This window comes from Barbus barbus, assembly GCF_936440315.1.
Source record: "Barbus barbus genome assembly, chromosome: 45".
NCBI classification, from domain to species: domain Eukaryota; kingdom Metazoa; phylum Chordata; class Actinopteri; order Cypriniformes; family Cyprinidae; genus Barbus; species Barbus barbus.
This window is the reverse complement of record NC_136723.1, coordinates 10058914-10073191: the sequence shown is the minus strand read 5'-3', so window position 1 is coordinate 10073191 and position 14278 is coordinate 10058914. Positions and strand designations below refer to the sequence as shown.

Genomic DNA, 14278 nt, shown 5'->3' with positions numbered 1-14278 from the left:
TCTATGATAAGCGACGCTTACGTGAAGTATCGCGATACTTGAGGAGTCGCCATTTTAGTTCCCCTCAGTGTCGTTGTAAGTGCGTTGCTTGTACTTTGGCTTTACAACGTCTGAGCTTAAATATCTTTTCTGTCCTGTCAATGTAGTTTTCTCGTATTTTTCTTCAACCAGTCGACGTCCTAAGACAGAAGCATTCGATTTAAGGTAAGTTGCTTCAGTTATAAACAAAGTATGTGTCGTTTTCTTTGGTTGAAGAAACTGCTTTGTCACGCAGATCAAGGCGCGCTACTGCGGCCTACTAAACAAAACCACTGCGAAAGGCATATTCGTTGTATTCGACGTTAAGAGTTGTTCATATATCGATTATTATATTAAAAGTAAGAGGATAGATTGACGTGAACGTTTTTTGTAAAAAAAAAAAAAAACATCCAAGTATTTTGTTCGATGTTTGCTAACGGCGAAAGTACGGAAGAACGTGGATCATTTTGTTCCCTCCAACTGTTTGAGCTCGAACATGTTAACTAAGTGTTTTCAAATTGGTTTGGCTTTCTATAGTCGAACATTTCTCAGTGGTTTTGCAGCTTTATATATCTGTAATTTTCATTGATTTTGTCCATAAAATAAAAATAAGATCGTTTCTGTTCAGATTGTTGCTGTTATTTATTTTTTGCTAATTTCTTAATGTTTTGTTTCTATGCAGTTTCCACAAAATCCAGAAACGGCCATGATCACTAGAAAAAGAGGAAGAAGCAGCTTAAATGCTGATATCAGATGTACAAGTACCTCCCTCGAGAGTGATGGTGTTTCCAAAACCAGTGATACAAGTGAAACGAACATGCAAACTTCCCCAGAAAGCGACACCAATGATTGGGGCCTGGATGATCTGCTTGGCTCTGGGTTCAACTGGGACCTGGACAACAATGTGCTTGATGCTTTCGTCAACTTTGAGTCACAGACAACGACCAGCGATGAGACAGACCAAATCACAGTACTTGATGTTGCCACATCCCACAATAGGGGTGCAGTCCAGAGGTCAAAACTGCAAGACGTCTCTGGTCGTATCATCAACAAGAATGCAATTGCAGCGAGGATGAACCGTTTAAAGAAGAAAGAATACGTCAGTGGCCTGGAGCAGAGAGTTGGTTTTTTGACAACGGAAAATCGTGTTCTCAAGCAGGAAAACGGCAATCTCAACCAGAGAGTGGAAGAGTTGGAGAATGAAACTAGGTACTTGAGAGCCGTGTTGGCCAATGAGAGCATGCTGGCTCAGCTGTTGTCTAGATTGAGCGGTGTGAACGGCATGAAATTCTCTACCTCGCTTTTCCAGGAATCCAACGACCACGATTATGCCATGCCGAGGAAGAGGGTGAAGGTGGAAGACAAAGATACTGCAGGTGGCATCTGCCTGCATGTGGACAAAGACCACGTCTCGGTGGAATTCTGCACCAAATGTGCAGAGAGTTCAAGCTTGTCGCATAAAATGTAGGGTCAAGTATTTTCCCTTTTCAACGTTTCCCGAGACTGAACATTTGCACAAGATGTAAATGAGGGGACATGACGACAGTAGTTGTCAAATATAGAGTTAACTGTTTAAATGTGTGCAGGGCTTGAATGGCATGTCTGTTGAACTTGCTTTTAATACAAGTTACTGCTAAACTTGTTGACAGTTTTCTTCTAGGTGCTTGGTCCGCCATGCTGGATGACTGGGTCACAGAACATCCTTGACTGCTGAAATCCATGGTAAGGATCAAGAAGTAGAAGACTGCACAGAACTGGTTAACTCCTAAGATGAAGACAATGCTTTTTGTCAGTTCACGGCACAATATGAACTGTTAATAAACACATTTTTGTTTCATTTTCATTTGTTATCTGTTTAAAGTATTGAAGATAACCTACAAAAAGAAATTAAGCATTGTTTTTTGAATTGCCTACTTTGGATGATTATTGGATTACACAGTTGCAGTATTTCATTTCAGTTAAAGTAGACTTTGAGGGAAGTAGTTAAGTGGACAAAAATTATGTAAACGGGTGATGTTTCACAAAGGGCTTCTGCTTAAATGAATCTGTTATGTATCTGTTTATTCATTGTTGATACACTGATGTTGATTTCAATGCAAGCTTGTATTTTGCTGAAACTAGATGAGCCCTTTCTGAAATATCGCAATTTTTTTTTTAAAGAATGTTTTTCATGTAGAACCCTTATTTTTCTTTATGCTAAAGTGGAATTTGCTGTGGGGAAAGCAGAAGAATCGGGACCAGCGGCTTGCATCATGGCCTGGTAAATTTAAAAAAAGGTAGTACTTGAAACAGTGTAAGTTACAGTTTTACTGATTCTTTATCACACCCGTAAAGACGTCAGATGCTGTCATGCTCATTTAGCATCTAAATGAGTGTTTAAACTCTCCTCTTTATAGTAATGTTTTATTACAAGACATTGAACATCTGTCTCTCATCCATGTTTCATTTTGATTTGTTAAAGCACTTGGGCTTTATTTGACAGTTGTCAGGAGAATGTGTTCTGAACATGCATTTTTCAAAGGGTCATGGTTTTTGAATATGATCATCTATATGTGAGATGTAATGGAAATCCAAAGACTGTGCAGGAACATGGCTGCAGCTGTTTTGAAATGAAGTGTAATAAATTTTCATTTGAGTAATGCAAATTGTTTTGTGTACTAAGATGTTAACTACACTCTCCTTCTCTTTTTAGACAGCACTTTCTTCGCTCTCTACAAAAGCCTTTTCTTATCTCTCTTCAGGGTGGATAAAGAGTGGTGGTGGTTTCTGCCTATTAAATAGAAGTGTATACTGCAAAATTCCTTAAGGGCTGTGGTAACACTGACACCCCCCCAAAAAAACAATACAAACAAACGAATGCACAGTTATTCTGTTTAGGCCACTGTTGATCATATCTAATGGCGCTGTAGTGTTGCAGATCAACCCAAGCAGTTCTGAAATGTATAAATAGTTGATGTATATTTATTTTTACTTTGTGGTATTTCACACTGCCCTCAGAGTGTATAGAACAAACATAATGTATCTGTTCCAACACTGTTGCATCAGATGTAGAAACACTTTTTGATAGTAGCTTGTAAGATGATTTCAATGAGATGAAAAAGCTACGTGTTGTAATGCTTTAATATTGCCAATGACAATATTAATCTAGATCTTCTGAAACATTATGACTAAATGGAGTTGATTTTATTTAAAAGCTAATGCTGATATTTTTGTTTACATTTCAGAACTGTTTGGTTGATTGTTGTGATCGGGAATTGAAAATTCGCTCATATTTAAAAGATCTCTGTGGTAGCAAATGCACATTGTAATTAAGGTCCATTAGCTTGCTTCCCAGTGCATTGCTTTTGTTGTTTGTAGCTAAACTGATTGATTATTGATCCACATGTTCTCCTTTTGATAATTTTATAAGTTACACATTAGCAAAAGTTATGTTTGCACCACTTTTTATCCACTTTATTTTCCTTTCATACATGCACACAAACCAAATGGTTGTTAGGCAAAGCTCTAGTTAATGTTTTATAGTATCTGTAGAAAAATAACTGCCAGGCAGTTTACATTATTCAGACTTCTGAGGTATAAGAAACGACATTAAATTCTTTCAAGTACCTCAATTTGTGATTTAGGTTTTTACTTTTTGGAAACCTCTGTAGATTTCTCCCCTTTCAACTTTTGGGCAGAGAGTACAAAGGTATGTAGTTTATTGATCACACATCAAAACCAAGAACAAAAATGACAAGACTGGGAAAGCGTGTTTGACTTGTTTTAATAAAAAGATTTACTATATCAATATAAATAACAATAACTGTTAACCATGAAGCTCTTTGCTGTCAGAATCTGTTATTTTCAGCATTTTTAGGTAGATATCAAACTGCTTGGAGCTCAAGTAGGTTCCAAACAAACCCTGCAGCAGCAAAACAACATACATCTTCTGTACAATGGGTTTGCTGACATTTGTCCAGAAGCGGATCATGTTCCCCTTCTCTGGCATTGGTGCACTGTTATACCTGCAAGACAATTGGAGATCAGTTACTATCAGCCATACATAACTTGTTACGTTATATTTCCAAGAAAAGCAGTGTATAGTAACTATGTGGACAAACCTGGCTGCAAGACCAGCATTGACAGGTAAGGCCAACAAAATGGGATATATGCCACCACCAACTACACCAACCAAAGCCCCTCTTATCAGGGTACAGGTAGGGCAGTTCAGGTCACCTGCAATTACAATGCAGAACCTTCAGAAACACTCAAGGAGCTTTCACGTGACTTGTGTTTGGGTGTTGCAGGTAATAAGAAAGCGTTATGTGCACACAGTAGACGCCAAACAAAGCGAAATTAAACTTAAGGGGAGACACTGCAGGCAAAAACCATTTTTTCATGCACCTGTCAAATTTGAGATTTTGGGCTTTTTGGTTTTTCATAAAGTATTTTTTCAGACTAGTGGAAAGAAAACATCCAAAAGACACTGTTAAGTGTTTCTTTTATAGCACTTTATCTATTTGTCAACAGATTTCAATTACAACACATCTTTTTAAAGGCCGTTTTCTCAAAATGAGTTTTCTCTCCTACACCGAGCCACATATCTCCACTTCAGTAGCACTTACACACACCAAACTACATCTTTATTCCCGTCTATATCCTGAAGGATTTTACAGAGGGATTTATATATATATATATATAATTTGCTTGGTTATATGCAACATTTTATTCACCAACCATTGTGAAAATGTGTTGTTTTCTGGCTGTTCTAAGTATTTTCTGAATTATGGAGTGACAAAATGAGATTCCCTCTAAAAACTTTTGACTAATACCTCAATAAAATGAAATAAGAATTTTGAAACCAACTTCATCCAGTGTTTAGATTTTTGTTCTAGAAATGTATGCAAATTAGCGCATATTTAATTAAATAATGCCTTATTTGCATATTTAAACCTAACATTTTATAAAGCTTACTACAAAAAAAGTTTGCAATTATCAATGTAATCAATCAATTAGGTAAGGTGATAACTATAAGTTAATTATTTTTTTACCCTATTCACCTGCAGTGTCTCGCCTTAACCTAGAAATGTTAAATTCCTGGTAACCGTATTGATGCGATAAATAAAACGAGGTGATTGATTTAACGAGATTAAATCAAATCTGACCGATCATGTTTTGATTTTCATACTAGCGCGTGCACGTCATTTGATTTTACCAATGCTGATTGGCTGACGCTTCGACAGGGGAGCGGCAAAGGGGTCAAAGTTGAACTCGACGCGAGTCGCATGTAGTGGTGGAAATTTTCGTTCTTTCCAGAGACTCGTTCATTTTTCGTTCGTTCACCAAAATGATTCGTTCAGATTCGTTCACTAACTCGTTCAGTGACCATTTTTCCATATTACACAAATACGTCAGCATGTGCCGTTCAACTAACGTATTTACTTGTTACAAAATAAAAACCGATTTGGCTTCATTAAAAAGTGTGCCCTTCTCATTAAATGAATAAAATAAGTCTAAATAAGTGATCAAAGTCATTACTCTTTTTATCTTTTAAATTACTCTTTTCGGATGACCAAAGCACAAGTGTTTTTTTATTTGTTTGCATACTAGGCTAGTTAACATTTAATTGTTTAGGCAGAGATTTACACGTTCAAATCTGAGATTATGTTAAACGAGGAGTTATTCTGTATGTAAAATATGAATATAAACAAGCGTGCACAGTACGGATACCTGTGCTTTGCATCCGCTTTCTGCTGATTGATGAACTAGATTGACAGAATGGCCGACCTACCCGGTCAACGAACTGGGTATAGCTACCAGTTCGTTCAATTCGTTCACGAACGGGAGATCTCTCTCTCGTTCAGACTCAAAACAGAGCCATCTCGGTCAATGATGCTATTATATTCGTTCGTTCGATCCAACCAATTACATGCCCCTTCTAAACCCGAGCTGAAATGCTATTTGCTGACGTGAGTCACGTCACGCAAATGAGATGGGATGACGTGATGCAAATAATCAATACTGCCATATTTTTTTATGTTTCACAGTTTTTAAACAAACAAAAGTGCATGACATGACTAACATAATGAAATATTTTTTTATTTAAAAGTATGTAACTGTTCAAACATAAAACAACAATAATATAAATAAATAAAACAAAATGATAAATAAAAAAATAAAACAGAACCAGTTGTTCGAACGACGAACGTAATAATGAGACGAGATGTATGTATGTAACAGTTCATTTGACTCTTTCAAACTCAAAGCAACTCAATGAAGGGCGTATTCGTTCACTAGATTCAACAAATCACATGCTCCGTCCTCGTATCATACTCGAAGGCTATTGGCTCGAGGTTTAGTCATTCTTTGACAGAGGAAACGGTCCAGAGCTACGCATGCGCGCAATAGCGGCGCGCTGCGGTGGAGGGAGGAGTTTCAGTGAACGAGAAATATGAGTCTCAGTCAATGGATTACGTGAACGAGAATGATTCGTTCACCTAAAAGATTCGTTCAAAAAGAACGATTCGTTCACGAACGTAACATCACTAGTCGCATGGAAGCTTCTTAATACCAATGTTCATTCTGTACTGCATCCATACCTGACATTAAAGGGTTTGTTACGGTCGCAGTGTAAAGTGCTGCAGTTGTCAGAAAGGGAAGAACAGCCATGGGAAGGCTGGAAGTAAATCGTCCTTGGGTGACATTGAGCACACGTCTGAAAAAGCTGTTGGCAATCAAGCCAGCAAACCCAGCGTTGCCAGCCAAATATATGGGGCCGTATGAAAAGAGTTTTCTGTTGAGGTTAAAACAGGGAACTTTCGTCAGCTAACTGAAGTGAGGGAAACAAAGTTGTGTATGATATGAAACTAACTTACTTGTCGATATCAGGGAGCTTTTCAAACTTCTTATTCAGTATTTCAATAATCATCGCCCTGGATACTGTCTGGCCTTGGCCTGTATCTTCCACAAACACCCCGTTGTCTGTCATGTTGATCTAAAAGGAGATACAGATGTTTTAATATGACTCGTAGCCGACCTTTTAACATTGTGACAGCTTACTAAAAATTAATATTTAATTTAGGTTCGAATTTGTTTAATTTGCCCAATTTCATGTGCAACATGTAAACGTCAGTGGCCTTTGAATATCAACGGTTGGTTTATCAGAGAAAACCTGCAGCGGATTATGGACTGCGTTTTGATTTTAATTTCCATTTCAGAATAAGATTAATAATAACTCAACATATATAATTATTGACTTTTATAAGCAGGTGATTCATGAGTCCGTTTGTAATTTTACAAGGGATATTTTTTTATGTTAGTAGTAACTATATAATACTTGCACTGTTTATTATTTATGCATTCTATATGTTAGCTTGCTATCTGGATATCCACGAAATTCATATTAATCCTCTGTAGAGGACATATTTTAGTAAGACGCCTCTTTATTAGTTGAATTTATGGCGGTTTAAAAGAGATGCGTCGCAAGGGTCAAAGCAGTAACTCAACCGAAAGACAGCTGGTTTGCTTTACCTCTGTGTTGATGTGTAGCTGAATGTCACACACAGTCGTAATGTTTATGGACAACTTAATTTGCACATGGTGACTACCGCATTTAACCATCGTAGGATTGCTACTTACCCACGAAAGAGCTTTCAAATAAGCGCTAAACTATTCCATCCCGTGTTCAACAGTCACGGTCCTCAACTCCAGCAGGGCGCAGCCATGTCTAACCACATGTTCCAGTCAACTCTCACCCCGAGATCCAGGAACAATACGGCGATTCCTATTGGTCCGTGCGTGCGCCAACTGACCGAATGAACGAACGCCATTGGAGGACGCGCCCTGTCAATCCCAGCGGGTCAACCCTCTCGTTGCTAAGGCGAAACTGGTGGTGATGATGCTGCTGCTGCTGGTGATACTGCACCCACCGTAGAGAGAGTCTGCAAACCAGCTTTGGCAAAAGATGCCGTAAGGATTGACAGAAAAAATGACGGGAAAGGAGGTGAAGTTATTCTTAACTGCCTTTCGGGACGTTTGACGAGGACCTTTGGGACATTTGCTCAGATTGGCTTAAACAGGCATGCGTTATCGGAAAGCTGGATGAAACTTGCAGGTGTTTTCCGACAGGCGTCGCACCGACAGGCTGCTGTTTCATGGGGGAATACATCCTGCCTTGTTTAGTTAAATCTGCCTTGCCTTCTCTCTCTGCCTTGAGATCTGGATTTCACACCAGTTTGCCTGTATGGGGATGCTTTTGCTTCTTGAGGTGACATGAAACTGGATTGCGTTTATCAAACAGCAAAGTCAGCAGTTTTAATTTTCAGTTTCTTTCTGTTCAAGGATCAGAATCTAAAGCATAAAACACGTGAACGTCGTTCCCTGTGTATAGAACAAGTTGTTCTTGAAGAAATGTTTACAAGCATGCATCAGTCAACTAACACAGGCATATGAGATACCAGGATGTCATGCTTATTTATTCCTCGAACTGTTGCTGGATGTCCATATTGGCAGTTTAAGGATTTAAAATAATGCTTGATCAGCATATGCTGACTGAATCTAATCCAGGACAAGCCATGTACTGGAGAGCCTTTCTAATTTGATGTATATGGCCCTTTGGGGCAAAAACTAGTGGTTAGATTTAGTTTAGTTAGTCACTGGGCCTTTAATGTTTGTCAGGACTGTATGAGTTGTGTTATGGACAGCGTAATTGAATTATGTTTATGTAGTTAAACACCAAAGGCATGCAAGGAGTCGGTTGCGCGAATATTCCAGCAAAATAATCCTCAGAGAGCTCAATACCGAGAACATATTCAGACACTGGGGAGCATTTCTTATGGACTCATCCACACCAAGGTGCACTCGATCACTCTCCACTCTTTCTATCGGATTATGGATTTATTTCTCATGTGCGACAATCATGCGCTCAGTATGTGTTTTCTTCTGCAAGATGTTTCGGCGCTTGTCTCTTCCTGTTTAACTTGACAATTACAAGCAACGACCCCCGAGAGCTGCCATTCTGTTCGCTTTTACATCTACATCAACGAACCGAGCAGGAACTTGCTGCTTAAGCAGGTGACACTTTCTCAAAGACACTGACAGCAGATGAGGGCGAAACTTTTGTGTTGCTGTTTCCATGCGTGACAATCCCACGAGGACATAAAGGAGTAATTATGCCCTTAAGAAAACGAGGTGAGAAATAAACATCAACGCATGTACATAATTGTGAAAACATGATTATACCGTATACAGATCGTTGACATAATGCACGCACTTTTTAAGGCTGCATTATTTCAGTTTAAAACTTATATGAATGCATAAGAGAAATTGTACTTTTTTTATTATTCAGACACTGATAGTACATTTTACAAATATTTACAAAGAAATGGCAAGTAACACAATAATCTAAACATGACATATTGAAATAGTTTGAAATAGTGTTTTCGTGTAATGTGTTATATTTGTAACCTCGAAAAATCTTTTTTTAAACCGGTTACAGAACCCATAACTTAATTCTCTTTAGTCTTTTTCGTAATTTTAATCACATCTAGTGAAGACAAAATTATGTTTACATAATGTCATGTTACATGTTGTCTCTCAATATGAGGCCATAAAAGCTTTATGCATAATGTTTATTTGTCAGAACGTGTACATTGTTGAAATATAGCATGACAGATGTCAAATTGCACTGCAATTGCTCGTTTGTATTTATATTTCAGACGGCTATGCAGCTGTGTTTTTAGTTCTTTTAGTTAGTAAGTCTTTTTTTATGCACAATGAATGTTATGTCTCCAATTTTATTGTCCATTAGTTTATCATTAGCAGAAGTCTCATTAATGCATGTACAGTAATCGTTTGCACACTACTAATTACAATTTATTTAAAAACATTTGTATTGCTCTTTCAGTTTTTCCACATTTTGATGCTCAGAACAATCTGTCGAAGACAGGAATTAACCCCCGTCCTGTCCCTAGTGTCTGTTTGTCTGTGTGACTAAGTGACTGAGTCATGCTCAGTCACTCTGATGATCTGTGCCAGTAGTAGAGTCTCTCAGGGTCTCTGTAAGTTGTTAACTGGTTACTATGTTATAAAGCATGTAGAAATACAGTGAATTGTTTGAAGACTGTTTTCTTTAAGGATTTCCCTTTGGAAGTAAAACTTGATTGTCAGTTCAGACATCCTGAGTCATTAAATTCAATGCAAATCTCAGGTCACAACCCATTTTAGTTTTATAATCTATAAATCGACATACTGAGTGAAACCTCCATAATGAACCATTCACAGTTTGACTAGGAATGTGCATTAAAGGAATAGTTCACACCAAAAATAAAATTTCACCCTCAGTCCATGCAAATGTAGTTTAGTTTGTTTCTTCATCAAAAAAGTGGGTCCTCTGCAGTGAATGGGTGCCGTCAAGATAAGAGTCCAAGCCACTGATAACAACATCACAATAATCCACATGACCCCTGTCCATAATGTCTTGTAATGCAAAAAGCTATGTATTTGTAGTAAACAAATGCATCATCAAGATGCTTTTAACTTCAAAACATTGTTATCCGCAATATCGCTTTCTGCAGTAAAAAAAAAAAAAAAAAGTTGAATTGTCTGAATCAGGAGAGAGATATATGCACATATCAAGCACTGTTTACAAGGGAAAATTCTCCAAAACAGTTCTTAACATACATGTCTTTGGATTTTGATGTGAGAAGACAACAGGTAATGGACTTCATCACTGAAGGAGGCATTATTTTGGATTAAGGAATTAGGCAGGAAGTGATGGTTTAAAGTTAAAATGCCTTGATGGATTTATTTCTTGCAAACATGAAGCTTTTTGCTTCACAAGGCATTAATTGATTGACTGAATTATTGTGATGTTTTTATCATATTTTAGCTATTTAAACTATTTATCTGTTAGTGATGATGTAATGTTAAATTCCTCTAAATCTGTTCAGATGACGAAATAAACTCATTTACATGTACTTGCTTGGATGGTCTAAAGGTGAGTACATTTTCAAGAAGTTTTCAATATTTAGGGGGAACTATTCCTTTAAAATTAAAAAGGGGCCGTTTTGATTTTATACATTTTCTTATTTTATTGTTTGTGAGCTAGCACTCTATAGACATTTATAAATAAAAAATAATACATGCTAGATAGTTCCATGTTAAATGCTGTATATAAAAAAATGCCAGTAGAATAACATTCATTCTGTCTTACAGATACAGCCAGGGCAATAAGCCTCCTGGAGGACTACTGCTCCAAACTGAAGAAACCAGAGGAACAACAGCTCAAAACTGCCATCTTAAGAGTCATGGGCATTTTCAAAAGCAGTCTTTTCCAGGCTCTCATAGGTAAGCTTATGTTTTCTTTTTGTAAAAAAAAAAACAACCTTTTTCCTTGTAATAGAAAAATAGGTCAGTAAAAACACGAGGTGCAAAATAAAGCTATTTATAAGTGATTTTCTGAGCAGCATAGAGTTTGTACATGCCAAGAGTGTTCTAATGTTCATTGTTCTAGTTTAAAATAATGTATTTATGTCTTAAGGTCAATGTTTTCTTTTTTTATTATTTGTTCCATTACGATTGCATGTGCTTTGTCTGCAGATGTGACATTTGCTCATAGTTCATTCTAAAGCAGTGGGCACATTCTGCCGCTTTAGGGCTTTTTTCTGAAATATAGTTATTTTTAACCTTGCTGATGTTGCATGAGATGCTTCCCTGTGCCTCTGGTATTTTAAACGTGTTCTTCATAAGCTCAAATCTCCGCAAGGCAAGCTTTTGTCTTTTCTGTAAAGGAGAATCAGATTGGTTTTGAATCTTGATTGGTTTAACTCCTTTATTCATACACAAGGTCAATTGCAGCTTAAGGACACATGCTCTCATGTACCTTTAGTAAGCATTAGTGAGATCTAGAGATGGTTTTCACTTCAGTGATTTTATTAAATGTTTAGGCACTTCGTTAGTTGAATATAGAATGTACAATTGATGATTCTGGAATATAATGTCTTATCATTTCTGTAATGAGATGGACCACTGTGCTGTCACAGTCTGTTAACATTTTCACCAGGATGTGGATCTTTATTCTGGTCTGAAGCAAAGGTTCATTCAATCAGTTAGTAAAGAAACTTGGAAATGTGCAGTGCGGAGGTGACCAGTGGTCAGAGAGTGTGTTTGCTCAATTTTAAGAAAAGTGTTAATATAACACCATGAAGTATTTCCTTATTTCTTTAAAGAAATTGATATGTTTATTTAGTTGCTAAATCGTAGTTATGTGTATAATTGCTGGAGCTGTGTTATTATGATCTGGGGACTGGGATTTAGCCTTGGATATTTAAAAAATCTGTAATATCTGTAATTACTTTTATTCTTCTCTGACCTTTGCCTCAACCCACTGATTGTTGTTCACGGCAGATTTCTTTCTATTAATTGGAAAAGGTGACATGATCCTAACAGGCCTTCACGTTCTTTGCTGCCCTCTTGCAGTCATTTACAGATGTTGGCAGAACTTCACCTAGCACATTTAGAACTGTACAATTAGCTTGCATCTTTGATACGAAAAACAGAAACAGTCATGTAGATCTTGTCCCCTTTCTATTGATTTTCAATAAAATGCTGTTAAAGTTAAGGTCACTTCCTGAAATAGCAGTAATCATCTTAGAAGGCATTAGCATGAGTGTAATCTGGATGGTTTGCTATCATGCTAGAGAAGGGCAGCCTCTTAACTGCTTAACCTGTTCTCCCATTCACCAGGAAGCATTTACATCTGACAGCATAGGTTGAAAATTTCGGGTTGTTTCATGAAGAAGAATCGTACCTTGAGATTCTGTTGATTTGGAACCCTGAAGGTCCTGACATTTTGATTTACGAAATATTATAGTAGTAGTTTTGACAGTACACAGTCGTTCAGAATGGAGAAGCCAAAATGAAATGACCTGTGTTATTTGTGACAGGAAAGCACTTGCACCCTCCTATTCGTCCAGTATATTATCTTACTATAAGGTTGTATTACACTGAGTTCAGATCTGAGTTCAATATTTTACTGTTTCATTTAAAAGTTCTCTGGAACAGCTTTGTCTTTTTTTAGAGTCTATCCTTTTTGATGAGATTTCCTGGCTAAATATTCTCTATCACAGCTGCTCATTGAAATCCTTTAGATACTGAGCCACTGTTGTCTAATCGGGAAACCAACCACAGTCTGCCAATTTATTCCATAGAGGCTTTTAATGGGCCCTATTTGTCACTGTCATCTGAACAAGGTTGGACACTGCCCTCTTAATAGAAGAGCCATGATGGCGTACTCCTTTTTCACAGAGAGACCGTCCCACGAGAAGCCTTTTTTTTCTCATGCTGCTAAACTGTAATCAGATCTGTTACTCTTGCAGGAGGGGAGTTCCTGATACCAGGGGATGGATGATCTCTGTTTGGTCCGATTTCCACAGCTAGAACAATACGACTGCTCTGCCACAGTTTCTTGAGTTCAAGAATGCGCATCAAAAGTTTAGTCTGGCTTTGTGTCACAGATAGCAGGATCATTCAGGATAAGGATTAGATCATTTTTTGTGTCTGTGTCTGTGTGAGAGTGTATTGTTCTAGCGTAATTTATGTTAGCATTCCCAAATACATTTTATTACCGTAATGCAGAGAAATATAGGATATGTGAAAAAAAAAAGGGATAGGAATTTATACATTGGAAATAGTTTTTCCCTTTTTTTCCCTGCTCTAGAATAATCTAGTCTCTTTGTAGCATGTTCTCTAGTGTTAATCCTGCTGCTTTGTCATAGGTCTCTTTTCCCTCTCTCTTCCGTCTGGTCCTGTTTATTTCCCTGAACAAGTGGACATGAGTTTATGTCTCTCACATGGTGGAAGCCATGCCTCAAATTGAAGGACTCTGGGTGAGGACTTTTGTCTGAGAGTGTTGGCTCTAATTACAGGTCAGTGTAATACTGTTTGTCGGGTAAATGTCTGACCCAGATCTGAGATCAGTGGCTTATAGTGTATTTTGTGACTAAATTTGACTGGGAAACACATTGTGACAGTTGTGAAGATAGTGAGTGAGTGTTCTGAGGGATTTCAGTATGGTTATAGTTTTCTGACAGGTTGTAGGAGCTGTATTAACGGGAGCATAGATCACAGAGGTGTTAAAGGTGTTGATGCTTTTCCAGATAATAATATACTACTAGAACCAGTGGGTCACAGCATCTAATCTTAATATTGCAGAGATCACTGTCTTCACCTGTTGTTTATACATTGATGCTGTCACATAGCATGTGCCTGTGTATTGCCTTTT

The 14278-nt window shown here is 37.5% G+C and overlaps 3 protein-coding genes across 4 annotated transcripts in view; 2 read left to right on the top strand and 1 right to left on the bottom strand.

Moving 5' to 3' along the window:
• The first annotated feature begins 66 nt into the window (after positions 1–66).
• Positions 67–2844, top strand: LOC306864448 (uncharacterized protein). 2 transcript variants are annotated; one of them, XM_079408465.1, is made up of 4 exons: positions 67–204; positions 701–1482; positions 1668–1740; positions 2221–2660. In XM_079408465.1, the coding sequence occupies exons 2-3, from the start codon at positions 725–727 to the stop codon at positions 1723–1725; spliced, it is 816 nt and encodes a 271-aa protein (XP_079264591.1). In that variant the 5' UTR covers positions 67–204; positions 701–724; the 3' UTR covers positions 1726–1740; positions 2221–2660. The 2 variants fall into 2 exon arrangements, with proteins under 2 accessions (XP_079264591.1, XP_079264590.1); XM_079408464.1 differs by having other exon boundaries at positions 1668–2844.
• A 920-nt stretch (positions 2845–3764) lies between these two features.
• Positions 3765–7917, bottom strand: LOC306864447 (transmembrane protein 126A-like). Its single transcript, XM_079408463.1, has 5 exons — positions 7636–7917; positions 6873–6991; positions 6597–6790; positions 4119–4233; positions 3765–4022 (listed from the first exon to the last, which is right to left on the bottom strand). The coding sequence occupies exons 2-5, from the start codon at positions 6983–6985 to the stop codon at positions 3824–3826; spliced, it is 621 nt and encodes a 206-aa protein (XP_079264589.1). The 5' UTR covers positions 6986–6991; positions 7636–7917; the 3' UTR covers positions 3765–3823.
• Positions 7918–8916: 999 nt separating this feature from the next.
• Positions 8917–14278, top strand: part of LOC306864446 (disks large homolog 2) — a 224042-nt gene continuing 218680 nt past the window's right edge. Inside the window, exons 1-2 of the mRNA XM_079408462.1 lie at positions 8917–9186; positions 11212–11343. Of these exons, the coding sequence (XP_079264588.1) occupies positions 9168–9186; positions 11212–11343 (151 nt within the window). The 5' untranslated portion in view covers positions 8917–9167. The remainder of the gene's footprint in view (positions 9187–11211; positions 11344–14278) is intronic.